The sequence below is a fragment of the Eschrichtius robustus genome, chromosome 2 (genome assembly GCF_028021215.1).
Source record: "Eschrichtius robustus isolate mEscRob2 chromosome 2, mEscRob2.pri, whole genome shotgun sequence".
Lineage (NCBI taxonomy): Eukaryota > Metazoa > Chordata > Mammalia > Artiodactyla > Eschrichtiidae > Eschrichtius > Eschrichtius robustus.
Window position 1 is genome coordinate 116,322,354 of NC_090825.1, and position 27,679 is coordinate 116,350,032.

General features: G+C 40.3%; 1 protein-coding gene across 5 annotated transcripts in view; it reads right to left on the reverse strand.

Moving 5' to 3' along the window:
* Positions 1 to 27,679, reverse strand: part of SIL1 (SIL1 nucleotide exchange factor) — a 307,634-nt gene that overhangs the window by 56,904 nt on the left and 223,051 nt on the right. For all 5 annotated transcript variants that reach the window (XM_068535964.1, XM_068535967.1, XM_068535963.1 and 2 more), the window contains 2 exons: positions 20,888 to 21,079; positions 14,568 to 14,689 (listed from right to left, as the gene is read on the reverse strand). In XM_068535964.1, the coding sequence (XP_068392065.1) occupies positions 14,568 to 14,689; positions 20,888 to 21,079 (314 nt within the window). The remainder of the gene's footprint in view (positions 1 to 14,567; positions 14,690 to 20,887; positions 21,080 to 27,679) is intronic.

Consider the following 27,679-nt stretch of genomic DNA (forward strand, 5'->3'; position numbering starts at 1 on the left):
TCCTTCCTCTGCAATTTTTTGGAAGAGTTTGAGAAGGATGGGTGTTAGCTCTTCTCTAAATGTCTGATAGAATTCACCTGTGAAGCCATCTGGTCCTGGACTTTTGTTTGTTGGAAGATTTTTAATCACAGTTTCAATCTCAGTGCTTGTGATTGGTCTGTTCATATTTTCTATTTCTTCCTGGTTCAGTCTTGGAAGGATATACCTTTCTAAGAATTTGTCCATTTTATTGGCACAGAGTTGCTTGTAGTAGTCTCTTAAGATGCTCTGTATTTCTGCGGTGTCTGTTGTAACTTCTCCTTTTTCATTTCTAATTTTATTGATTTGAGTCCTCTCCCTCTTTTTCTTGATGAGTCTGGCTAGTGGTTTATCAATTTTGTTTATCTTCTCAAAGAACCAGCTTTTAAAAAAAAAAAAAAAAGAACCAGCTTTTAGTTTTATCGATCTTTGCTATTGTTTTCTTTGTTTCTATTTCATTTATTTCTGCTCTGATCTTTATGATTTCTTTCCTTCTACTAAATTTGGGTTTTGTTTGTCCTTCTTTCTCTAGTTCCTTTAGGTGTAAAGTTAGATTGTTTATTTGAGATTTTTCTTGTTTCTTGAGGTAGGATTGTATTGTTATAAACTTCCCTCATAGAACTGCTTTTGCTGCATCGAATAGGTTTTGGATCATCGTGTTTTTGTTGTAATTTGTCTCTAGGTATTTTTTGATTTCCTCTTTGATTTCTTCAGTGATCTCTTGGTTATTTAGTAACGTATTGCTTGGCCTCCATGTGTTTGTGTTTTTTATGTTTTTTTCCCTGTAATTTATTTCTAACCTTCTAGCATTGTGGTCCAAAAAGATGCTTGATATGATTTCAGTTTTCTTAAATTTACCAAGGCTTGATTTGTGACCCCAGATGTGATCTCTCCCTGGAGAATGTTCCGTATGCACTTGAGAAGAAAGTGTAATCTGCTGTTTTTGGATGGAATGTCCTATAAATATCAATTAAATCTACGTGATCTACTGTGTCATTTAAAGCTTGTGTTTCCTTATTAATTTTCTGTCTGGATGACATGTCCATTGGTGTAAGTGAGGTGTTAAAGTCCCCCACTATTACTGTGTTACTGCTGATTTCCTCTTTTACAGCTGTTAGCAGTTGCCTTATGTATTGAGGTGCTCCTATGTTGGGTGCATATATATTTATAATTGTTATATCTTCTTCTTGGATTGATCCCTTGATCATTATGTAGTGTCCTTCTTTGTCTCTTGTAACATTCTTTATTTTAAAGTCTATTTTATCTGATATGAGTATTGCTACTCCAGCTTTCTTTTGATTTCCATTTGCATGGAATATCTTTTTCCATCCCCTACTTTCAGTCTGTATGTGTCCCTAGGTCTGAAGTGGGTCTCTTGTAGACAGCATATATATGGGTCTTGTTTTTGTATACATTCAGCCTGTCTGTGTCTTTTGGTGGGAGCATTTAACCCATTTACATTTAAGGTAATTATCGATATGTATGTTCCTATTCCCATTTTCTTAAATATTTTGGGTTTGTTTTTGTAGGTGGTTTCCTTCTCTTGTGTTTCTTGCCTAGAGAAGTTCCTTTAGCATTTGTTGTAAAGCTGGTTTGGTGGTGCTGAACTCTCTCAGCTTTTGCTTGTCTGTAAAGGTTTTAATTTCACCATCAAATCTGAATGAGATCCTTGCTGGGTAGAGTAATCTTGGTTGTAGGTTTTTCTCCTTCATCACTTTAAGTATATCCTGCCACTCCCTTCTGGCTTGTAGAGTTTCTGCTGAGAAATCAGCTGTTAACCTTATGGGAGTTCCCTTGTATGTTATCTGTTGTTTTTCCCTTGTTGCTTTTAATGACTTTTCTTTAATTTTTGTCCATTTGATTACTACGTGTCTCGGTGTGTTTCTCCTTGGATTTATCCTGCCTGGGACTCTCTGTGCTTCCTGGACTTGGGTGGCTATTTCCTTTCCCATGTTAGGGAAGTTTTTGACTATAATCTCTTCAAATATTTTCTCAGGTCCTTTCTCTCTCTCTTCTCCTTCTGGGACCCCTATAATGCGAATGTTGGTGCATTTAATGTTGTCCCAGAGGTCTCTTAGTCTGTCTTCTTTTCTTTTTATTCTTTTTTCTTTATTCTGTTCTGCGGTAGTGAATTCTACCCTTCTGTCTTCCAGGTCACTTATCCGTTCTTCTGCCCTAGTTATTCTGCTATTGATTCCTTCTGGTGTATTTTTCATTTCAGTTATTGTATTGTTCATCTCTATTTGTTTGTTCTTTAATTCTTCTAGTGTTTGTTCTTTAATTCTTCTAGGTCTTTGTTAAACATTTCTTGCATCTTCTCAATCTTTGCCTCCATTCTTTTTCTGAGGTCCTGGATCATCTTCACTATCATTATTCTGAATTCTTTTTCTGGAAGGTTGCCTATCTCCACTTCATTTACTTGTTTTTCTGGGGTTTTATCTTGTTCCTTCATCTGTTACATAGTCCTCTGCCTTTTCATTTTGTCTATCTTTCTGTGAATGTGGTTTTCGTTCCACAGGCTGCATGATTGTAGTTCTTGCTTCTGCTGTCTGCCCTCTGGTGGATGAGGCTATCTAAGAGGCTTGTGCAAGCTTCCTGATGGGAGGGAGGGACTGGTGGTGGGTAGAGCTGGCTTTTGCTCTGGCAGGCAGAGCTCAGTAAAACTTTAATCTGCTTGTCTGCTGATGGGTGGGTGCCTCCAAAAAGGGTTTATATTTGTTTCTACCAGTAACCTGGAAATTCTGCCAATTTGGAACTACCTTAAAAAAAAAAAAAACAACTTTTTCTTACAGAAATTTTCATCTCTAGACTAAAGTACAGAGAATGGTATAATAATCCTTCATGGATCTGTCACTCAGCTTTAAAAATTATGAAGTCATGACCAGTCTTGTTTCATCTATATCCCCACCCACCCACTTCCCCACTTCCTCCAGATAAGCATAAAGCAAAACTCAAACATACTATCATCTTACCCATAAATGATTATGTTTCTCTAAAATGACTCTCTTTTTAAAAAACACAACCACAATACCATTTCACATTAGAAATGTCTAACAGAAACTCCTTAATATTATCAAATACCAAGTAATTATTTAAATGGCCCCAATTATCTCACAATTTTTTTTAACATCGTTGATTTGGTCAGGCTCTAAATACAGTGTAACTGGTTGATATTTATCTTAGGTATCTTTTAATTTACTGGTTTCATTCCCTCCATCTTTTTCTTATAATTTATTGTTGAAAAATCCAGTAGTTCTACAGTTTCCAACATTCTGAACTTTGCTGATTACATATCCATTATATCATTTAACATATCTGCTGTCCCCAGAATTTCCTTTAAATTGGAAGTTGGATCTCAATCAGATTCAGATTTGATTTCCTATCAAGACAACTTCATGGGCAGTGGTGTCTACTTCTATCAGGAGGCATGTCAGAGTCAGGTTCCCTAATAAACCAACTCATAAGATTTGTGGGCAAGAGGTTTACTAGGGACTATTCTTGGGTACAATACCTCTGAGGGATGAGGGAGGCAGGATTAGGCCATGGGAGAAGCTGAGCTGTGATGGCAATTGCAACAGAAAGCTCAACTGATCCCACAGGGAGCTCTGGAGCTAGGATGGTCTTTCAGAGTTGTTTCCTTTGAGGTAAGGGTGGAAGCACTTTGAACCCCTACTCTGTGTCATTTGGAAGCAGGCTACCCCCAGGAAGGGGACATAACCTTGAGCAAGGCAGCTCCCTTCTGGATTAATTCTTGGAGGAACTGAATCATGAGCCTTGAGTAGCCAACACTCCCAGACCTGGGGGAATAAATGCTTTGGTCCTTAAGGGATAACTGGATATACACCACATCACATCATCCACAACAATGCAGATAATGTTTGATTGCCTTTCTTTTGCAGCCATTGATGATCATTGATCATTGCCAAGGTCCATTAATTCATTAAAGGTTACAGAAAGGTAATATTCTAACTGCATCACTCTTCCTTTTTTAGCTAGAGTTTCTCTATAAAGATAAACTTGCCCTCAACTAGTTGAGTACACGGAGATTCAGTTCATATTGGAAAGGCAAGATAAACAGAAAATGCTTTATTGTTTCTATTTATTTGCTATTTTTGAGTATGAATTGGTTGCTACCCAGCACTCTTCAAAAACGACCAATGAAGTTTAATTTGTTCTTTTAAGTATCATGATGGGGACATAAACTTGGGGATTTAAACATATTTGATTTGCTTCAATTCACTGCAGTTATTATCCTTCTTGAAACTCCAAGAGCCCCATCTATGGTCAATGGGAACCTTTTCACATTGAACCCTGAGTCCTTTACACAAGACCCAAGTAGTCTTTGAGAATGTCCTTGCTTTTGATTATGACAAGATATCCAGGGTCATTTTGCAAATGTTTTACTCCAGATTTGAAATGAGCTATTTCTTTAAGAAATCACAGTTCCTTTTAGAGGAAAATGCTATTTTAGAGGGAAATGTTATTTAGAAAATACAATCTAGGAGTCACAGTTGATCACTGTTATCAGGTTCATCTTTTTCTCTAGATCCTTTCAGTGGACAGAGCTAAAAAAATACATTTTTTAAGAAAAAAATTCATCATGAAATCATACTAATACTTTCAAGCCAAAATCAGGACTAAGAGGGATTTTACCCAATATTCAATTTTACATCAGTATCTCCCTTCCGTCACATTGAAAATCCTGGTTCTCAGAGAAACCAGCATAATTATTCATCTGCTTTATCCCACAATACACATAATAGTCTGAGAATAACAACACCAACATTTCCATCAACAATAAGATTTCTGAAAAGTTTTACAGATTTTTTGTCTTTAAAATACATCCAAATTGGGATGTATAGTCAAATTACTGGATTGTAAAATCACATAAAAGAGTTCCTCCCTGTGTGATTATCCCACCAATTCTATAGACAGCTAGATTCAATTGTTTCATCTTGTTCTCAATTTTTATGAAAAATATTTTTTGTAATTATTTTGAGTTTTTAAATTACATAAAATATCTGCATGATCACAAAGTCTATATCCCTATAGCATTTATCCTTCATTTTTTAAAAATATAAGCACATGCACATGCTTAATAGCAGTTTTTCATAATTTTCTCTACCTTTTTTTTTTCCGTTTAACAAAATAACCTGGAAAATCACAAGAGAAATATTCTGTATTATACAAAAACATTCTTAAATCTTTTCTATAACTCTATAGCACTCCATGGAATAAATTATGTAATTTATTCAATCAATTCCCTGCTGATGGACGTTTGGGCTGATTCCCATCTTTGCTATTACAAATAGTGCGATAATGAATAACCTTGAGCTTACATATGTTTTTTCATATCTTTACCAGTGTATTATAGAGGTAGAATTCTAGAAGTAGGAATAATATTTCAAATGGTAAATATATGTGGGCAATTTTGTTAGATATTGCCAAATTTCCTTCTGTAAGGGTTGTACCATTTTAAAGTTCTCCCACCAGTGTATAAGAGCCTATTTCCCCACAGCTTCATAAACAGAATATGCTATCGACTTTTGGACTTCTACTATCCTGATAGGTGAAAGACAGTATCTCAGTGTAGTTTTAATTGGTCTTTCTCTTCTTATGAGTGAGGTTGAGCATTTTTTCATATGGTTAAGCCATCTACATTTCTTTTATTCCGCAAACTGTGTGTGTCTATCCCATTTTTTCTATAGGGTTATTAATGTGCTTACTCTCTATTTTTAGGTGCTCTTTATATATATCGGAATATTAATGTTATATCTGTAATATAAGTTGCAAACATTTTTTCCAGTTTATTATTTACGGAGACTATTTCAGACTAAATTCTCAGCTTAGAGATTTTTAGGCCACAAAAAGAGTATGATTTCCAGCCCAAATGCACTCAAGGGTGAAGAATTTTCTTGGAAATTTTTCTACCTTCCGTTCAAAGCCAAAATGCCTTAATACCTCCTTTCGAGTAGAAGATTTTCATTTTTCTAATTCTCCCTTTCATGGGCTGAAATTTTCGTCTTCTGTCCCCCAGCTTAACGCCTGTTGGTATCAAGAGATTTTGGCCACTAGGGAACGACAAGTGTCCTGAGAACAGATATAACTTTCAGCATTCTGTATCTCTAAGAATTTGTGCTTTCCATTATATTTGTCTTTGGAACTTCTCTCAATTTCTTGCAGGACTACCACATAAAGAATACGTTGAGACTTCCCTGGTGGGGCAGTGATTAAGAATCCACCTGCCAATGCAGGGGACACGGGTTAGTGCCCTGGTCTGGGAAGATCCCACATGCCGCAGAGCAACTAAGCCCATGCACCACAACTACTGAAGCCCGCATGCCTAGAGCCTGTGCTCCGCAACAAGAGAAGCCACTGCAATAAGAAGCCCGCGCACTGCAACAAAGAGTAGCCTCAGCTCACCGCAACTAGAGAAAGCCCGCACGCAGGAATGAAGACCCAATGCAGCCAAAAATAAATAAATAAATTTATTTATTTAAAAAAAAAAAGAATATGTTATTTATTTCCCCTTTAGTTATGCAAAGCAGTGGCCCTACAGTTTCTTATCAGCTGAACTGAGCATTTAAGGAAATGTTTATATGTTACAGATCCAGCATCTTCAGGTATTCTGAACCAAAAATGCTTTTTGGGAAATGTAAACCACCATTTGCTAGATACAGAAGTCTTCCAATTCTGTTTTGCTTTGTTACCTATTGTTTAAATTTTAATTACAAATGTAATACACACTCACTGGAGGACAAATAAAACAAAACAAAAAATTAAGAGCTTCCCTGCTCTTCCTGGCTTCATTCCTCCCACTGATTTTTGGTGATTTCAGCTTTTGTGCTGGACCATTTAGTTTGTACCATGAAATGCTCTAAGCAGCTACATGAAACTTACCCTCTATAATGTGTTCTGGGTACCACAGACCCGGGTACTAGCTTCCACTCTCAAGCAACTATTTTATTGGGAAAACAGAGGAAAGAACTGGCATACATAGAGAATTAGATATATAAAAGAGATAGTTTAGGAGTCCAGACAACAAATGCTAATAAAGTTGAAAGGAAAGAACTTTGTGGGCTGGAGTTATGCAGGGAAGAAATTAAAGAGGAGGTAGTAAATAATGAAAAAATCTGAAAGCAGCCACACAGAGGATCTGGAGGAGGCAGGGGAACATTACAGAGATAGATTCAAAAGAAATGCAGAAGGGACAAGTTCATTAAGTAAAGTGGTGCTTCCCTCCTCAGAATGAAGCCTTGGTTTCTTCAATACTCAGGGTAGCTGGTCAGGCTTAGATCTCATTTTCCATTTGTCATTAATTGCCATTTGAAAAAAGAAACCAGACTTTGAATGCAGCTTTAAAAGCTATAAGGCTATCCAACTGCCCAGGCCAACCTGGTTAATATGCTAATTAATTTATGAGATACAAAATGGTTTGAGCACCTCCCTGTCACTGGAGGAGTGTGAAAAATTAGGTCATGGAGTCAAGAGGTCAGAACTAGTCCTAGGAGTCGCACATGATCTTTTATTCAAATTCTGGCATTTAAAACATCTGACCTCATCCCAATCTCTAACCTTCTATTTTCTGGGCCTTCAGCTGTGGGGCAGGGTGGGGGGTAGGAGTGGGGAGCGCTGCTTCCATGGCCTTAGATTTTTAAAGGGTCAAGATAAGGTATCTGAACCATCCACTATTACATCATTAATAAAGACAGCATTCTCCACTCAGCCCTCATATGCTATCTGAAAAACATTTCATTTCCTAGGTATCACTTTATTCTTTCGTTGTTTCATTATCATTTCCTAGCACTCAATGCTAGGTCCTGTGCTATACACTGGGGAGACAGCAAGATTAAGATAGAAAATGAATCCTATCCTCCTTGTACTGTCTAACAGGGGTTATCAACAGGTAACAGGTAATCAAACAAATATTTAATTGCAAATTGAGATAAGTGCTATGAAGAAGCAAGGGTATTTAGGTGTGTGTGTTTTTTTTTAACATCTTTATTGGAGTATAATTGCTTTACAATGGTGTGTTAGTTTCTGCTTTATAACAAAGTGAATCAGCTATACATATACATATATCCCCATATCTCCTCCCTCTTGTGTCTCCCTCCCATCCTCCTTAGAAGCAAGGGTATTTAAAAGGAATTTTAAAGATGTGAGAGAAATTTTTGAAATTTATTAATATGAATATGTTCAGAAACAAGTAATAGAATAATGACTAACATTGTTTTGTTTTCTGTTTTTTTAAAAAAGACTATCTCTCACAACAAAAGTTTGGAAGTAGATGGTTCCAAAACCGGTATAGTAGCTAAACTATTCATAAAGGAGCTAGTCTCCTGTCCTTCCCCTCTTTTATCCTCCTCAACATGTTGCCTTGTGCATCTCATCTCACTGGTCTAAGCCAGCTGTAGCTCCAACAACTGTAATCAAGGCAGAAAGAAGTGGACAAGGTCTCTTTACTATCTTTCTTTTTATAAGAGAACAAAATCTTTCCCAGAAGCTTTCCCAGCAAACATCTCTTCGTGTCTCATTGGTCAGAACTGAGTCACATCCTAATCTCTAAATCAATCTACATCCACAGAAAATGGGATTACCATGCTTGGTTTAGACTATTCAGGGCTCATTTCTTAGCATTGGGAGAGGGAGTCCCCTCCCTAAATATGTTGCTGCCCTCACAATATCAAGGTTCCTTAAAATGGATTTATAAAAGGGAAATCTTTGTTTAGTAGACAACAATCATGAAAATAAAAATCCATAGGACTCGGTGACCAAGTAAACAACTAAATAGAGAGAAAGAAGACTCAAATATCACTCCAAAGTTTCAAGTTTTGGTAACAAAGACAATCATATGGCCAAGAATAGATAAAAAGAGAAAGTGGAAGAAAAACCTAGTTTATGAGACAGGCAAAATGGATCCCACTTTCTTCCTCTTGAGTTTGAGGTGCAATGACACAGTCTGGTAGAAATGGAGGAAAGAACCTGAGGAGAAAGACTGGACTTAGACATTGGAGTCATCCACAATGAGGTAGAATTTGAAACCATGGGAATAGGTAGGACCACTGGTGAAGAAAATGAGGAGACAATAAGGACAAGGCCATAATAATCTTGGTGAATTAGGAGACAGAAGATGATGATTAGGAGATAGAAGATGATGTTGTCATAAAAAGAAAAGGAGAGGGAGCAACTAATTACAGACATCCAAGACCAAGGGACTACAATCACATGGCAGCCAAGAAGTAAAGTTTCCAAAGGAAAGCAGTGGTCGACATTGTTAAACGTTATGGAGATGTCAGTAATGCAAAAATACTATTGAAAAATTTCAGGGATGGTATCTCATGTGCACTTATTTGGATCCCTTTTTGTCTACTCTTCCAAGAAGTTTGGAAAGGAAGGCTGGCAGGGGTCAGTGGATAAGTAAATGAGAACATCTGTGGGCTAAGAGGAAGGAGCCTAGAGGGCGGCAAGAGAGTGAGGAACACTGACGGCGAAGGGAAGAACAGGAGGGTGTGCAGAGGTTGGAGATCACGACAAGGATAAAAACCACATTTAAAAGGAGAGATGAAAATGTGAAGACATGATGGAGGTGGGCAGAGAACATGAAATGTTGGGGAAAAAAAGGAAACAAGTTTCGAGATATCTAGTGGATGACAGCAGTAAAGGTAAAGGTCAATGGAATTAAGAATGCTCCCCAGCAAACTCACAAAAGCCATCAGGAAAGACAGAGAAGATACAGATGAGCCCTGAAATTCACTGGGATGGCAGGAAAGAAATCTGGAAATTGGAGGCCAACCGATGGAAACAGGACACAATGATTTGACACTGGCCAAATGGTTAAAATTAATTAGTAAAATATCAGTGGGAAGAGTACAACGGAGAAAACGAGAGAACCAACGAAGCATGGGGTGACAGGGTGAAGGTCAGCAGTGGGGTAAACATTCATTTTATAAAGAGATGTATGTAACTCAATATTTCCTAAGGAGGTTCCAATGAAGATGTCGAAGACAGCGTAGAACGTAATCCTGTTCCAGGGATCCATCATAAGAGGTCATAATCACACTATGACTGACAGCACATGTACCTCCCTTTCCGTACTAGGCATAGGTTCATGACACACTGCAAACTACAGACAGTTCAAACAAAAGGACTGCATACAGTGAGAATTTACAAGCCTATGGAATTGCATAATAATTCATACATATGCATGTAAGAATGTGAGTTACTAAAGATGGATAGAGAACACCAAAAGTGACTGAGGGAGGGTCATGAGAACAGCAAAAGCCAGTGATCCCTGGGATAAGTATACCAGTTTCTTGATAATTTAACTCCTGACAGTTAAAAGGTAAAGGCTACAGATAGGGAGATAGAGGAAAACAAAAGGAAGCAGCCAGTTAGCTGAGAAGTGAAACCAAAACCAGTTTACAGAAGGCTGCATGACTTCTGAAATTCACAAGGCCTTTCTGAGTCTTCCCAAACACAGAAACACAAATAACTTGCCCGGGATTCCAGAGACTTCTCATAGGCCAGACTGTAGACAGACACACACAGGTGCCATCATGAGATGAAATCAGGTCACAGAAAGATCACTGAAAATATCTGACTTGAAGAAAGGAGAAAGGGAAGGAGGGAAGGAGGGAAGGAGGGAAGGAGGGAGGGAGAGGGAAGGAGGGAGGGACAGGGAAGGAGGGAGGGAGAGAGAAGGAGGGAGAGAGAAGGAGGGAGGGAGAGGGAAGGAGGGAGGGAGAGGGAAGGAGAGAGGGAGAGGGAAGGAGGGAGGGACAGGGAAGGAGAAAGGAAAGATGAAGATGCCAAAGGCATCAGACTCCTCCCTATCTTTACATATCTTCTTATGCAAGAGCCTGACCTGCCTTGCACATGGGCAACAAAAACATGGGCAGCAGAAAATGAATGTGTGTGTGACCCATAATGAGTGTGAATAATATTTAAAAAAGGGAACAAACTATTTCAGTGGCCATGTAACACTGAGTGGCCACGTCAATTACATTTATGTCAACTCTTTCTTCTTGATCTTGGATTAATTGCTTCACATTTAACACCACGGAAGAGATCTCTCCGTCCACAGAATGTATGTGGAGGCCTGATGAAGCAATTAACCCAGGTAGGCAAATAAATACCCTCATGAAGCAGCAAAGTTAACACCAAGAGATATATGTGGTAGAATGCAAGCTCCTAATAGAAGAGAAAATGAGGAAGACAAAGGTCTGCACTGTAAAAACAAAAGAAAAAGAACTGCCTTACAGTGAAAACTCAGAGTAAAAAGGACACACGATGAACATGATGATATACCCCACATCACTGACAGGTACTTTATAAGCATTTTCACAGGACTTATTGTATATTATGTTCTTTCATATTCATTCAGTCTTATGAAATGCAGAGGAAACCTATTATTGCTTCTAGCTAACAAATGAAAAAGGTGAGGCTTAGAAAGGTGAAATCCCTTGCCCATAGGCAAACAACCAGGAAATGACAGAGACTGGACTTGAACCTAGATTTTCTGACTCTAGGTACAGTGGTCTACCTAGTCCTCCCAAACAAACATCTGGACTGACTGAGCAATATTCTTCCTCATCAGCAGAAAACTGGAAGGAATGATTTCTAAACAAGATCCCCAAACCATGAGACTCCATGATTCCAATGTGCTCACTACCCCTTGAATGCCTTCTTGACAAAGAACAAACTCACACAATCACTTTGTATGTGCACATATGCATACATGCATGCCATGTGTATGCACACCTGCATGCTGAGGGCAGGTAGGGAGCTGCGGAACAAATACTTAGGACATCAAGAATAAATAATGAATAGCAGACTAGACCACTGAAACCTGCCTCTCTGCATAGAAATACTTTTACCTTGCATCAAGTTCCTCTTTGCATAAAACACTGACATTTTCATGATGTTCAGGAGCCTGCTGTTGGCTTCCAAAAGCTCTGGCACTATAACATGCTGTCACTGTAACTGCCCTCCAGTGAGCCATCAAAATCCTGACTAGAACATTTTTGAATACAGCAGTTTTCTTGCCACCAAAACACTAAATTGCAATATTTTATATTTATCTCTATTTAAATTTTAGTGATGCCACATAAATGTTAACACGGTCTTACACTAATACAATCATGAAAAAGTCTTAATAACACTACATATTGGCACAGACCCCAGATGAGTTATGGCTTGCTAAGCAGGCCCAAAGCATGCTTCTCAAGTCACTTAGCCCCCCTTAACTAAGATGTGACATCAAGATGTTCCCCCATGAAATGTGTTTCCGGAAGCAATGGCAAAGTATACATAGAATAATTTGTTCACATTCAAAGTAGAAAGAAAGTACTTGGGATTACAGAAAAGCTTACCCAAAAGGGTCTGGGGGAAAGAGGTTAATAACGTTTGAATCAATTATTTTATGGCGTGAGAAACAAAAAGTGAGCCTCAGTAAGTTCTCAAGCCTCTAAAGCCTTATGAGGATAAGGACCTTAACTTTTCCAGGGCTGAAATCACAGCTACCAATGACAAATTCACAGATTCTTCACCTTTCCAGTAGGCGCACAGGCAGTGATATCCCTGCCTGGCTCTGGTAAATCAGAGCAAGGGAGATATACCCTGGAGTCCACAGGACAGCCAGGGGTTGAAGATGAGGCAGGTAAGCAATAAGGGAAACAAAGGCTTGCAGTGCCCTCAACCTCTCCCCACAGAACAATTCTTCCAGCCTTCCTAGCTTTGCCCCTCAATTTACTAAGAAAAGATGCTTAAGTCTTGAGAGGGCATCAGACCGATACTCTGATTAAATAAAGATAAGCAGAGATGAAAGGCAAAGGAAATCTTTTCAAAACAAAGATTCCTGTCCATCAACAGAGGAATGGATAAAGTAGATGTGGTACATATATACAATGGAATATTACTCAGCCATAAAAAGGAACAAAATTGGGTCATCTGCAGATGTGGATGGACCTAGAGACTGTCATACAGAGTGAAGTAAGTCAGAAAGAGAAAAACAAATATTGTATATTAACGTATATATGTGGAATCTAGAAAAATGGTACAGATGATCTTATTTGCAAAGCAGAAACAGAGACACAGTCGTAGAGAACAAATATATGGATAACAAAGGGGAAGGGGGTGGTGAGAGGAATTGGGAGATTGAGATTGACATATATACACTACTGATACTATGTATAAAATAGATAACTAATGAGAACCTACTGTATAGCACAGGGAACTCTACTCAATGCTCTGTGGTGACCTAAATAGGAAGGAAATCCAAAAAAGAGGGGATATATATATGTATAGCTGATTCATGTTGCTGTACAGTAGAAACTAATACATTGTAAAGTAACTATATTCCAATAAAAATTAATTTAAAAAAAAAGATTCTAATGGTAAAAATGTTCAGAATAGCCTTTTTCCTACATCACCACAATCCCTGCATGCAAGTGAGGCAACACTTAATAGGAACCACACGTGCCCTTAAAGCAAGAATCAGAATACTGGTTCCTGCTGTAGAGGAACAAATGGTCCTAGGAACAGATTTTCAAAAACAGAAGGAACTATAGCTCCAATGGACCAACTACAGCTTGAAGACATCTTGACTTTTTTAGGATGAGTATAATGATGAGGTACTCAAATCTCTTTCTGCATCCACTCTTTAGAGATGCTCATTTCTCTTGCCTGATCAGTCTTCTAGCATAAGCCAGGCTAACTGAAATTTAAACAACTCCCAATCCAGAGAGTGTGATAATCTGACTGCATGTTGATTGGTTCCAGGCAACTAGGGGAAGACACATTTCCCCACAAAAGGCCCTCCTTGGTCAGGTTCATCATTTATTCATCACCAGAGTAGCTTTACTGCCAAAAGGATCAGCTCTTGGAGTTCATTCCCCTTCCTCTCAACTACCTATGGTTGGTCTAACTTCTAACTAGCTTTGAATAAAACAGAGAATGTGACCTAAAATATGTTATTAAATGTCCATACAGGGCTTCCCTGGTGGCGCAGGGGTTGAGAATCCACCTGCCAATGCAGGGGACACGGGTTCGATCCCTGGTTCGGGAAGATCCCACATGCCACGGAGCAACTAAGCCTGTGCGCCGCAGCTACTGAGCCTGCGCTCTAGAGCCCGTGAGCCACAACTACTGAGCTTGCATGCCGCAACTACTGAAGCCCACGCACCTAGAGCCTGTGCTCCACAACCAGAGAAGCCACCACAATGAGAAGCCCGCGCACTGCAACGAAGACCCAACACAGCCAAAAATAAATAAATAAATAAATAAATTTTAGAAGTCCATACATATAGGATGAGGGGGAACCAAGAGTCACAGATGGTGACAACATGGGTGAAAATTCTTATCTACTTGGAATAAGGGCAGAATCAAATTCTTACTCTAGTTTCAATGGGATTACACTAAACTGTGGATAGAGATGTGCATGAGTTCAAATGTAACCTTCTTCCAGGCCAGTCAGGCCAAGAGTAAAGCTAGACTTCACCTGAAGGGTCCAAAGGATCCTGGCCAGTGGGATGTCCATCCATGCTGCTCACCTGGAAAAGGCAGCCCCCAGCACAAACGCAGCATACTCCTTCAGCAGGGGTTCTGTGCTGTTCAGCCCGTTGATCACCACTTGAAGGCCACCGAAGGAAAGCAGGTCCTGTGCATTATCCATCTGCAACAGAGGCACTGCTTAGTACAGTACAGACATCAAGGAAAGAAGAGCCTTTCTTTTGGTGACTACTGAAGAACAAACCAAAAAATCAAGTAAAAAGTGTCGGTGGCCTTTCTAACTAGGAAAGGGTTTGTAAAAACAAACTAAATTTTTAAATAATCTTAAATTTGAGAATTCCTAATTCACCTAACGTGATTTATGAGCACGTGCATGGGAACTGGCAGAAATGGTACCTAGCAATTGCTTATGCCAAACATGTCCTGGAAAATTCTAATACCGTAATGAGTCACAAGCTTACTCGTAATGTACAAGCTGTTAACACAAAGATCTGGCGTCATCAGCACTAGTAAATGGCACTATGCTTCCTGTTGGTGTCCAGCCTCAACGGGGGCAGTGGAAGCAGCAGACACTTTTTAAAAAGCTGATTTTTAATTAGAAATCAGGGACTGTAATAGGAGCTCTGTTGTAGGGAAAGGGCTGGAAAAGTGCTAGGAGAAGAATAACAATAGTACGCTTCTCTTCCCTCTTCCTCACTTTATAGTCTAAGGTTGACTGAATCTGAGGACACTTGTGATAAATCTGCACAAAAGTCTCTCTCTCAAAAGCTTTAGCCTAGGTCTGTGCTACTCACTAGTGGCTATTATTGGACAGTGTAAAACATTTCTACCATCCCATAAAGTTCCTTTGGACAACACTGGTCTAGGCTATATTTAAGGTCCAAAGCCCCAAATCCAGACTCTGTCTCTTTTATTCTACAGGGAATCTCATTCCCCAAGCTTCATTGGTATCCTGGAACAAGAAAACTCAACTTCCTCAGAAAGGTCACTGGATCCTGTTTTCCCCATGCAGTAGCTACAGTCTCCCTTGAAAATATCTCTTTTGCTATAAAAGCTGTCTCTTGTCTACATGCTGATCCCACTCTACAAATCATCAGGAGAACTCAGGAAACTAGAGCCCAACAACAATGTGACTACTACCCACTTTTTTCCTCCAGATGCCACTGAGCCCTTTCCTACCTGACTGTATCCTTCCAAACTGGAAGATGGCTCTAACGGAGAAATCCAGTTTGAAGGGCTGTATTTGACTCTGCCTATGTTTTTGGAGAGGCCTAGCCTGTTTTTACCACTTAGAAGATCATTCTTAAACTCAACCACAAGAGCAGGGGTTTTTGTCTTTCTGTCCACTGGTATAGGTCCAGTGATTACAACAGTGTGAGCATATAGTTAAGTGTTCAATAAATCATCATTAAACCAATGAATAAATTTGATCAGAAAAAGATGTTACTGAAATAAACTCCACTGTGAGTAAAAAAGGCAATCTGGTATATGTATGTCAACAAAATGAGTGGGTCGCTTGTACCACAAACCTAAAGAGATGGCCAATCCATGGCCATGAAGTAAGCATGGAGTCTGCTCTGTCATAAGGTCCCCAAGCCAGGGTTGGCATTTGTCTGCTCTAATATGTCCTTATGAAGAGGAATGATTTACTGGGCCATAGCGCGGCTAACTAGGAAGACTCAGAGCTGGGTGCTTTGCTGACATAAGCACAAATAATATGGGACTTCCCTGGTGGTCCAGTGGTTAAGAATCCGCCTTCCAATGCAGGGGACACAGGTTTGATTCCTGGTTGGGGAACTAAGATCCCACACGCCACGGGGCAACTAAGCCCGCGTGCACCGCAACTACTGAGCCCATGCACCACAACTAGAGAGAAGCCCACGCACCGCAACAAAAGATCCCGCATGCTGCAACTAAGACCCTACGCAGCCAAAAAAATAAATAATAAATAAATAATACTTACTGAGTCTTCCTTCCTCACATACTCTGATTTTAAAATCTAAGAATTCACTACCTCTCCTTTGATCTTCCTTCCTCCAAATTTTCTAGATATAAAACTCTGGCTCAGAGTCCTATAATTCCATGCCTGAGATGGCTACTTATCAAGGCTGGTATGAGTCCCAGCAGAGCAAAGCAACACAGCCCAGAGTCACAGAGGTTCTATTCTAGATTCAGTTTATATTCATTACTACAAAGATAATCCAGGGTATTATAAATGCTGACATTTATATAAGCACTTCAGCCTTTTCAAGATGTTTTCTCATTTGTTATTTCACTGGAGATGAGGAAGAAAAGAGTCACTCTGCCTACTGCACACCCAAGCTCCAAAATCTGGACCCTGCCCAGTATCACACAGGAGAAGGCATGACCAGAGCCTGGGTCTGGGGCCAGAACTTTTCCCAGGCTTCCCTCAGGATTGGGTGGGACAGGTGGAAAGGAGCTCAAGGTAGAAGCAGGGAGCACATAAGGAAGGAGACAGTAGGGAACTGTGCCAACACTCAGGAGGGAAAAAGGGAACCAGAAAACTGACAAGACAATGAGAGAACCAGGAGAATAAAGAAAGGGAGAAACGATGGTAAATAACTGAGGAGTCACATGAGGGAAGGCAAATACACCACCCCAGGGTGGATGGGGCAGACAGTGGCTGTTCCTCATAAATAACTCACACACTGTTTCCACACACATGGTTTTGCTTTTCACAAATCTTGTTTAATAATTCAAACATGGCTGTGAGGAATCCCTGGCAGATCCACTTTGGGTCCTTGAAGCCCATGGCTCCTCAAAACCGCCAATCAGTAAGTCTAGAATAGAAGTGGACTAAGTAAGTTCCTGGCAAGAAGAGTCCTATCTTCCTCAAAGCTAGTACTACATCACCCTAATTCCCCATCGCAATTGGAACTTGAGGCCGAGCTATGTCTTCTTTAATCCCCTGGTGAAATCACAACTTAACACTATTGCAGGAAGCCCGACATACCAGCCCAGACCACCTTATCCGTATTTCTACTCAAAAGACCAATCACCCAAAACACTTATGACTCTTCTGCCAACAGATCAAGTTTGGTCTCCACGCGGGGACTGGTTCCTGGACTGACCACAGGCTAAATTTGGTTATGTCCAAGAAACTGTTAATCCCACCCAGTGACCCATGAAAGCAGAATGGGTCATCAACCTAGAGATGACACTGCAGGGTGACCAAAGAACCTGCAAGGGAAATAAAATTTGTTAGGGCCCTGCTAGCCTCCTGTGTACTCACTCCCCCTAGGTAAGATAAGCTCTCATAAAAGGTCATTTTGGCCTTTTATGCTGAAACTAAAGAGCCTGAAGCCTGATACCTAAGGATCCATCCAAGTGTTAAGAAGAGAAAAAATAAAAGCTGTCAACATCAGAGCAGGACTGAGTTGGCCAATAACCCCTAGGATCCTTAATCCTTTAAATATCTATAACAGAAAAGCTGTTGGAATTTTTGTTTTTTACCCTGGAGAGAAAGACTGGAAAGAGGAAAGAGAACCCAGGTCCATTTTCTTCTCTAAAAGGATCACAGACCTGCTATTTGAGGCCTGAGAAAGAGTTATGAGCAGAGAGAGATGAAGAGGCCACCCCATAATTCCTGCAGATACAGTACACACTCATCCTCTCTCAACACAAAGGCTGGCAAAATCCTAAAGAATGTCTTTTAGCCTAGTTCATAGAGAACAAGGACGCTGTCGTGCGTGGGAGGACGCTGAAGATCTATGTCTTGATGAAGATCTCAAACAAGCCTTTGATTATGATTACACAGCCTTCCCAGGCCACCATCGCCCCTAGTCTGGATTACTGCAATAGCCTCCTATCTGGTTTTCCTGCTTCTACCCATGCCCTCGGCCTACAGACTAATTCTCAACACACAGCCAGAGGGATCCTTTAAAAGTAAGTCAGATCAAATGCTTCTTCTGCTCAACATCCTCCAAACAGTGTCTGTCTAATTTCATTCTTTTCCACAGTCTACAAGGTGCTCCATGATCTCCCTTCCCTTATCTCTCCAAGTTTTACCTACTTCCCTCCCCATTCTCTCAGCTCCCGCCACATTATTGTTTCCCAAACACACTAGACATGCTCCCACCTTAAGGATTCCATACTTGCTGTTGCTCCTGTCTGAAATCTTCCTTCCCAACACTGCCAATCCTTATCCTGCTCTACTTTTTATTTTTCAATAGTATCTATCACCTTCAAACATATTATATATAATTTACTTGTTAGTTATGTTTGTTGTCTATCTGCCTCTTCTAGAAGGTAAGCTCCAATTTTGTTCACAAATGTATCTTAAGTGACTGGAACAGTGCCTGGAACTTAACAGGCCTGCAATAAATTAACTTATTCAATAAGTGCATGACCTCTCTTGGCTCCTTCCACTTAGATCCACCTATTCTCTTCTGAGCTTCATTCAGATGGCACCAGTATCCTGTGAGTAGCCAAAAGGTTTAGAGCACAGAGTTTAGGGTCAGACAGATCTTGTTGCAAATCCCAGCTCTACACTAACTGGCTGACCTTGGGCAATCACAAATGTGACCTGTGCTTTATTTGCCTCAGTTATAAAATGGGATTAACAGTAGTACTCCAAAGGCAGGTATGGAAGTCAATGAATTAATGTGTACAAGGCACTTGAATATGTGCCTAGTATATGATAATGCTCAATAAACATTAACTATTACAATTATGGCACAAGTCTGATCAGTCATTTCCCTGATTCAAACTCCCCAATGGTTCTTAGGATCAAGGATAAAATCATGAAGAGCATGATTTTCCAAACCTCACCTCTCTGACTCCCTAACCTTTCCACTTTATCTATGCCACCCCACCCACTTGTCTCTGTGCTCCAGTCACTCCAGTCTTTTCCAGGTCCTCAATCTCACCAAGTTCTTCTCTGGCTCAGAATTTTTGCACATGCTGTTTCCTCTGCCTCTAATGCTCTAATACAATGGGGCAAACTTTTCCTGAAGGGCCTGATAGTAAACATTTTTGGTTTTGTGAGCCATGTGGTTTCTGTCACAACCACTTGACTCTGCCACTGTAGCATTAAAACAGTCAAAAGCAATAAAACATCACATAAACAAATAGATGTGACTGTGTTCCAATAAAACTTTGTTCACAAAAGTGGGCCATAGTTTGCCACCCCCAGCTCCAATCTCCCCTCTTTGCCTAGTCAACCCCTAATCATCCTTTAATGCTCAGCCTAAATGTCACAACTTCAGAGAAGCCTTCCCCAGTGTCCCTGACTAGGCTAAGTTCCCCTGTTATATATTCACACATTACCCTTGGAGCCCTTATTGCAATCTTAAATTATCTCATTATTAAATTGTTAATTTTTTTATTGTTCAATTGTTCATTATTTAATCATTCCCACTTCCAGACTATAAGCTACATGGAACAAGTACCACATCTATTTTACCTCTAGTGTATCCTCAGTGTTGAAAAATTAAATGAAGTAACACTCCAAATGAAAAAGAGCTTGGCTCTGGTCTGTAAGAAGATATCTTACTACAACAGATATTGGCCTAGATTAAAAATGCTATATACTGGGCTTCCCTGGTGGCGCAGTGGTTAAGAATCTGCCTGCTGGGCTTCCCTGGTGGCGCAGTGGTTGGGAATCTGCCTGCTAATGCGGGGGACACGGGTTCGCGCCCTGGTCTGGGAAGATCCCGCGTGCTGCGGAGCGGCTAGGCCCGTGAGCCACAACTGCTGAGCCTGCGCGCCTGGAGCCTGTGCTCCGCAACGGGAGAGGCCGCGATGGTGAGAGGCCCGCGCACTGCGATGAAGAGTGGCCCGCACTCGCCGCAACTAGAGAAAGCCCTTGCACAGAAACGAAGACCCAACATAGCAATCAATCAATCAATCAATCAATCAATCAATAAATCTTTAAAAAAAAAAAAAAAAAAAAGAATCTGCCTGCTAATGCAGGGAACATGGGTTTGAGCCCTGGTCCAAGAAGATCCCACATGCTGCAGAGTAACTAGGCCCGGGCACCACAACTACTGAGCCTGCGCTCTAGAGCCCGCGCTCTAGAGCCCGCAAGCCACAACTGCTGAAGCCTGTGCACCTAGAGCCCGTGCTCCGCAACAAGAGAAGCCACTGCAATGAGAAGCCCGCACACTGTAACGAAGAGTAGCCTCCGCTTGCCACAACTAGACAAAGCCCACGCACAGCAACGAAGACCCCACGCAGCCAAAAATAAATAAATAAATAAATTTATTTTAAAAAAAAAATGCTGTACACCTTGACAGAGAAGTAAAGATGGTGACAATATTTTCGTAGGGCCTTGGGCAGGGGGTGTTATTTTTGGAGCTGTTAGTTAAAAGTCAGACTGACAGACAATGAAATATAATACCTGATGGACATAATATTCAAGATCAAAGAGTGCCGCAATCTTCTCTTCCAGGCTGGAGTTGGAACTATTGAACTTGTTGATCAGTCGTACCATGATCTGCATGTCAGTCTCAATGACAACGTTCAGCTCCTCAAAGTCCTTCTTCAGCTCCTCAATGGAACGGAAGAGCCGTTTAACTTTGGCCTGCCTTGCCTAAGGAGAGTAGCAAAGAGATGGTTAATCCTCGATTGAAGACATCTCCCCAAGACTCCTGTGGTCTACCATGGATGCCCATCCTCAAAGAACTGCTGCTCTAGGAGGCAATCTTCTTTAATCTGTACTATCAAAAGTCCTGATACTTTCCAAGATGCCCAGAGAAGAGAGAGCCCTCAGAGTCTACCCATGTAGCCCTCTGCCCCAAGAACACACTCAAGATTTTCCAAGGTTCACCTATCTCAGTCTGCCTTCCAATGTTTGGAAGAATGTCAAGTCTTCTTGTTGTAATCACTGAGGTCAGGGGAAGCAATGCAAGCTCACCCTCCAACCCCTAACCTCACACGGGAAAGCTGAGGTCTAAGGTGGAATAATCCACACCTCGGTTCTCTTTCTTCTACAATCATAGAATATCTTTGCTTTGTCCCTGCCCAATCCAGCAACATTTTAGGGAAACCCGGATGGAGGAAACTGTGGGTAAAGAGCTGTCAGAGTGGGAGCAATTTGCTGATGAAAATTAAATCTCTGTCATTACTGTCAATCTAACTACAGGTGTACAATTTGTTCAACTTTTGAAGTAGCCAAATTACTGTATGTACTATACTCAAGTCTCAAACAATTTTCGCTCAGTCCCTCCCCACCCCACACACATATAAAGATTTTAAAAATGAAGTTATGTTGGAGGTGAATAAGAGGCTTTAATTAGATATTTTATACATGTGACACTTTCTGTTTTCTTCCCAATTTTAGAGGATAGTGCTTATAAAGAGAGTCTGAAAGGTCACAGTGGCTTACATCTCTATCTTCCAAGAATAATTAAAAGGCCCGAATATTTATAAAAAGCAGGATGATGAGCAGCTGTCAGCTCCAAATTGCTCACCTATTACCTATGGGTTTTCTCTCCAGTTACAAGGACTCCACAGAAACACCAACCAAAGAAATGAATCAGCCTCTCTTAAAAAAAACCAAGTTCCTAGCAGAGCAATCATATCTATGCGATGCCATATTCTTCTCCTTTAGGCTACACAGTGAAATGCTCTCCTTACACCCAGCTAGAGGACTCTGGGTGGCTGCCAAAGGCCAAGCAAAGAGGTCTAGGAAAGCTGAGTCACTGCCTAGAGCTGTGGGATGACAGACAAGTGAGCAGGATAAGAAACTAGTCACCTCTGCCTCACAAAAATGATGCATGCCTGGCCCTCGGGAAGGCCTTTAACAAAACAAAACTTTTAATTTTGCAGTAATTATGAACTCAAAGGAAATTACAAAAATAATACACAGAGTACTATATAACCTTCATTCAGCTTCCTCCGATGGTAACACCTTATGCAATAACAGCACAATGTCAAAACCAAGAAAGTGACATAGGTACAATACTATTAACTAGACCACAAGCCTTATTCAGATTTCACCAGCTTTTACATGTACACATTTGCATGTATGTGTGTGCATCATTCTCTACAATTTTATCTAATATACAGATTCATAACAGAACAATCAAGTTACAGAACTGTTCCATCACCATCAAACAACTCCACCGTAGTCCTCTATAGTTGCACCTCATCCTCTCATCCCTTGCCTCCTGTCCCTATGCCCTGGCAACCACTAATTTGTTCTCCATATCTATAATTCTAGCATTTGGAGAAGGCTATACAGACAGTTACACAGTCTAATTTTTTGAGATTGGCCCTTTTATTAAACTTAATGCACTTGAGATCTATCCAAGTTACTGTAAATATCAATGGTTTGTTTCTTTTTAATGCTGAGTAGTATTCCATTGTATAGATGTACAGTTTGTTTAACCATTCACCTGTTGAAGAATGTTTGTTTCCAGGTTTGGATTATTATGAATAAGACCACATGAACATTTGTATAAAGGTTTTTTAAAATATAAACTTGGGCTTCCCTGGTGGCACAGTGGTTAAGAATCTGCCTGCCAATGCAGGGGACATGGGTTCGATCCCTGGCCCAGGAAGACCCTACATGCCGCAGAGCAACTAAGCCCGTGCACCACAACTACTGAGCCCGCGTGCCACAACTACTGAATCCCGCGCGCCTAGAGCCCGTGCTCTGCAACGAGAAGCCACGACAGAGAAGCCCGCGCACCGCAACGAAGAGTAGCCCCCGCTCACCGCAACTAGAGAAAGCCCTCACGCAGCAATGAAGATCCAACACAGCCAAAAATAAAATAAAATTTAAAAAATAAACTTAAGTTCTTATTACTCTGGGATAAGTGCCCAAGAGTGCAATTGCTGGGTCATAATGATAAGCATATGTTTGGTTTTATAAGAAAGATCCCAACTATTTTCCAGAGTAGCTGAACCATTTTATATTCCCACCAACAATGTATGAAAGATCCAGTTTCTCCACATCCTCACTAGTATTTACTATTATCATTTAATAGTAATAGATACTGCTATCTATTACTATCTAATAGATAGTATTATCATTAAATAGCAATAGATGTATAGTGATATCTCATGGTGAATTTAATTTGCATATCTCTAACATCTAATGACATTAAACATTTTTTCATGTGCTTATTTGCCATCTATATATCCTCTTTGGTGAAATGTTTGTTCATGTCCTCTTCCCATTTTCAAATTGTTTGTTGGTTTTTACTGTTGAGTTTTGAGGGTTCTTTATATGTTCTAGATAGATACAAGTCTTTTATCAGATAGACAGTCCTTGCTTTGTACAGATCTGATATGCACCAATTTCAACCACAGTTTAAATAATACTAGTCTCCCAACATGACTCAAACTTCAGTTGCCATCATATATTTAACTTTAATTGCATTAAGTACCAACTTTGCTGCTAGCTCTTCAGTCCATAAATCACTATGTAAATAACATAAATGCCAATCATGAACAGTGGCTGATCACATTATTTATTTCAAAATCTGACAGTGGCAGCTTACCTGGTGGCGCAGTGGTTAAGAATCTGCCTGCCAATGCAGGGGACGTGGGTTCGAGCCCTGGTCCGGGAAGATCCCACATGCCGTGGAGCAACTAAGCCCATGCACCACAACTACTGAGCCCGCATGTGGCAACTACTGAAGCCCACGCACCTGGAGCCCATGCTCCACAACAAGAGAAGCCACCACAATGAGAAGCCGGCGCACCGCAACGAAGAGTAGCCCCCGCTCACCGCAACTAGAGAAAGTCCATGCACAGCAACAAAGACCCAACACAGCCAAAAACAAAAACAAAAAAACAAATAAATAAATTTATTTAAAAAAAAAAAAATCTGACAGTGAACTGTCACTGTGCATCCATTATGCAGTTCACACACAGATGTCAAGTGTGTGGTTATATGGCTTCCTCATCCCCCAAGGATAAACCCATGTAACATTTCATAAAAATGGATAATCAAAAGAGACAACTGATCAACAAAGTTGAAAGCGCAGCAAAGAAACAAAAAGTGGTAACTCTGGCAGTTGAACATATATTATTAAACATACATGGAATTACAGATGATGTCATAATTTTTGCTACAACTATCAAACATAATTTTAAAACTTCAGGAGAAGGATAATCTATTATAGTTTCCCTTACTTTTATTCATTTCACTGTTCTTTCTTCCCAATGGTCCATGTTTTCTTCTGTTATTATTTCCTTTCTCTTTGAAAAATATTCTTTAGTCATTCTTTTAGGTAGGTCTGCTGGTGATAAATTCTTTTAATTTTCTTTTGTGTGAGAGGGTCTTGATTTTCTCCCTGACACTCCTGAAGGAGATTTTCATTGGCTATAGAATTCTGAATGAACAATTTGGTTTTTTCAGCACTTGAAAAATATGCCACATATTTTTGGCCTCTGTGATCTCAGATGAAAAAGATGCTGTCATTCAATCATTATTCCCTATTGATAGTATGTGGTTTCTGTCTTGCTGCTTTCCAGATTTTTTTTCTGTCTTTAGTTTTCAGAAGGTTGACTGTGATGTGTCATGGTATTGATTTCTTTGAATTTATAAACTATTTAGAATTCACTCAGCTTCATGAATCTGTGGGTTTATGTCTTTCACCAAATGGGGGAGTTTTCCATCTTTATTTCTTTGATTATTTTCTCAGCCCCATATTCTTTCTCCTCTCCTTCTGAGATGACTCTGTGACACAAATCTTAGATTTTCCGTTATAGTCCTATAGGTCCTTAAGTCTCTGTTCATTTTTTTTTTCAATCTATTTTCTGTTACTTAGATGACTTTTTATCGGTCTTTAAGTTCACTGATTATTTTCTTTCTCATCTCTATTCTACTATTAAGCCTATCCAGTGATTATTTTTCTAATTTTCAGTTGTATTTTTCAGTTCTAAAATTCTATGCTGTTCTTTCTTATGTCTTCTATTTCTCTGCTGAGGTTATCATTTGTCTCAAGAGTGTACATAATTGCTTGAAGCATTTTTATGATAACTGCTTTAAAATTCTTGTTTGATAATACCAACTCCTGGGTCATCTCACTGTTGGCATTGGTTAATTGTCTTTCCTAATTCCAGTTTTGATTTTCCTGGTTCTTGGTATGATGAGTGATTTTTGGTATACTAGGCATTTTGAGTATTATAAGACTCTGAATTCTACTGAATCTTCCTTTTCAGTAGGCAGTCACACTGTTTAGGTTTAATATGTTGGTTCTGGTCTTCTGGTACAGTTGTGACCCCAAAACAATTTAGTTTTCACAGAATTTGCAGTGTTATTTTGGTCTGCTTCCTGTGTGTGCTACCTAGAGCTAATCTAAAAACCTGGGCAGTATTCTACACCGTAGTTCCATTCTCAAATCTGCTGTGTTAATTCTGGTCGGTTTCTCTTGTGGGTTACTAGGGAGCATTCCCAGAACTTCATATGCAAAATTCCTTTCTCCATCTCCCTTCCCTCCAAAATCCTACCACCACCTCTAGTTAGGAGAAGGAAGAGCATCACCTGCCACCACTGGACACTCAGCATTGGGAATGGAAGTCCTTCCTTGGCCTCTACTGACATCACCCTGGCAGGGTAACTGAGGCACTGCCTCATCACTGCTGATCTGAGGGTAGAAGTTCGGGCTCCTCACTTATCCCCATTAACACTGCCCTGGAGCAGAAAGCAGAATGCTGACTTACGCTGCCTTGTTCCCACCAGATGGAGGGTAGAAGTATAGACTCTCCATTCACCAACCCTCTGGCATCGCTGAAGCTAAGAGAAGTGAAAAACTACCTTGGTGCTGCCAGGGAGGGGACAGACATTCAGGTTCCCTTCTTGGCCTCTGCTGACACCACCCCAACTGAAAAAGCAGCCTGTTACACGCATGTGAAGGGCGAAAACCAGGCTCCACACTTGGTCTCTGCTGGTACCATAGCAGTGGGAGAAGCAGAGAATAGTCTTCTACCACTGGGCAGAGAGTAGAAATTCAGGCTCTCTGCTCAACTCTCCACCTTGATTGAGGTAGAAGAGCACTGCCTCACACCATCTATTGCTACCAGAGGGGGTGCAAGTTCAGGCTCCCCACTCAGCTTCTGCTGACGCCACTCTGGTGGAGGAAAGAGAGTACAGCTTTGCTATACTACACCAAATGGGAGGTGGAAATACAAGTTCCCCATTCAACTCCCACTGGCACTAAGGGAGGTCTTTGGCTAAAGCAGAATAAGTATTGTCAAAAAGTTTTTTGTTCTATTAGGCTGCCCTTTTCCTAGTGCTATCTTATGAAGAGCAGGCCTTTCTTAGGGCCTTTTCTCTATCTGTACCTGTTGATATTTCCATGATATGGGCTTCTCCAGTGCCCACTCTGGGATATATAGAGGGCAAAAAGAAAGCCAAGGAACTCACTGCCATGTCATCCCTCAAATTCCGAGGTCCCTATCTAATCCACCTTCTTCTTCTCACCTTTAGTCTTCTTATATTTGCTTTTAGTATTATGTCCAGGATTTTTAGTTGTCCTGAGCAGGAAGAATAGGGAGAAATGAGTCTCTTTTATCTTGTCCAGAATCAAAAGTTTAAGAAGGCCATATTTGGGGGACTTCCTGGTGTTCCAGTGGTAAAGAATCTGCCTTCCAATGCAGGGGATGCGGGTTCGATCCCTGGTCGGGGAACTAAGATCCAACATGCCGTGGGGCAACTAAGCCCACGCGCCTCAACTAGAGAGAGAAAACCCGCACGCCACAACTAGAAAGAGAGAAACCCGCGTACCACAACGAAGAGCCCGTGCGCCACAACGAAAGATCCCACATGCCACAGTGAAGATCCCGCGTGCCACAACTAAGACCCAACGCAGCCAAAAATAAATTAAATAAATAAATAAATATTTTTTAAAAAGAAGACCATATTTTTAAATGGAGTAATTTATAGGATATGGGTAAACAACAGCTGACATGATAAAACATAAAGCATCAAGCAATTTGTATGATAATAGGGGGATAAAGAGATCAGGTTCAACAACAATGGCCCAAATGTGCTGGGTAAGACAGAGATTTTCCACAAAGCAAGGGACTCTGGGAAGGACTGATTCACTTAAATCTAATAAGTTACCAATGGATATAATGGAATTGATGCCCTTCCCCAAAAAAAATCAGGTAAAAAAAATTCACTCAATTGGTTAAGATATGACACAATATCTCACAGTATTGTCTTTATAAATAG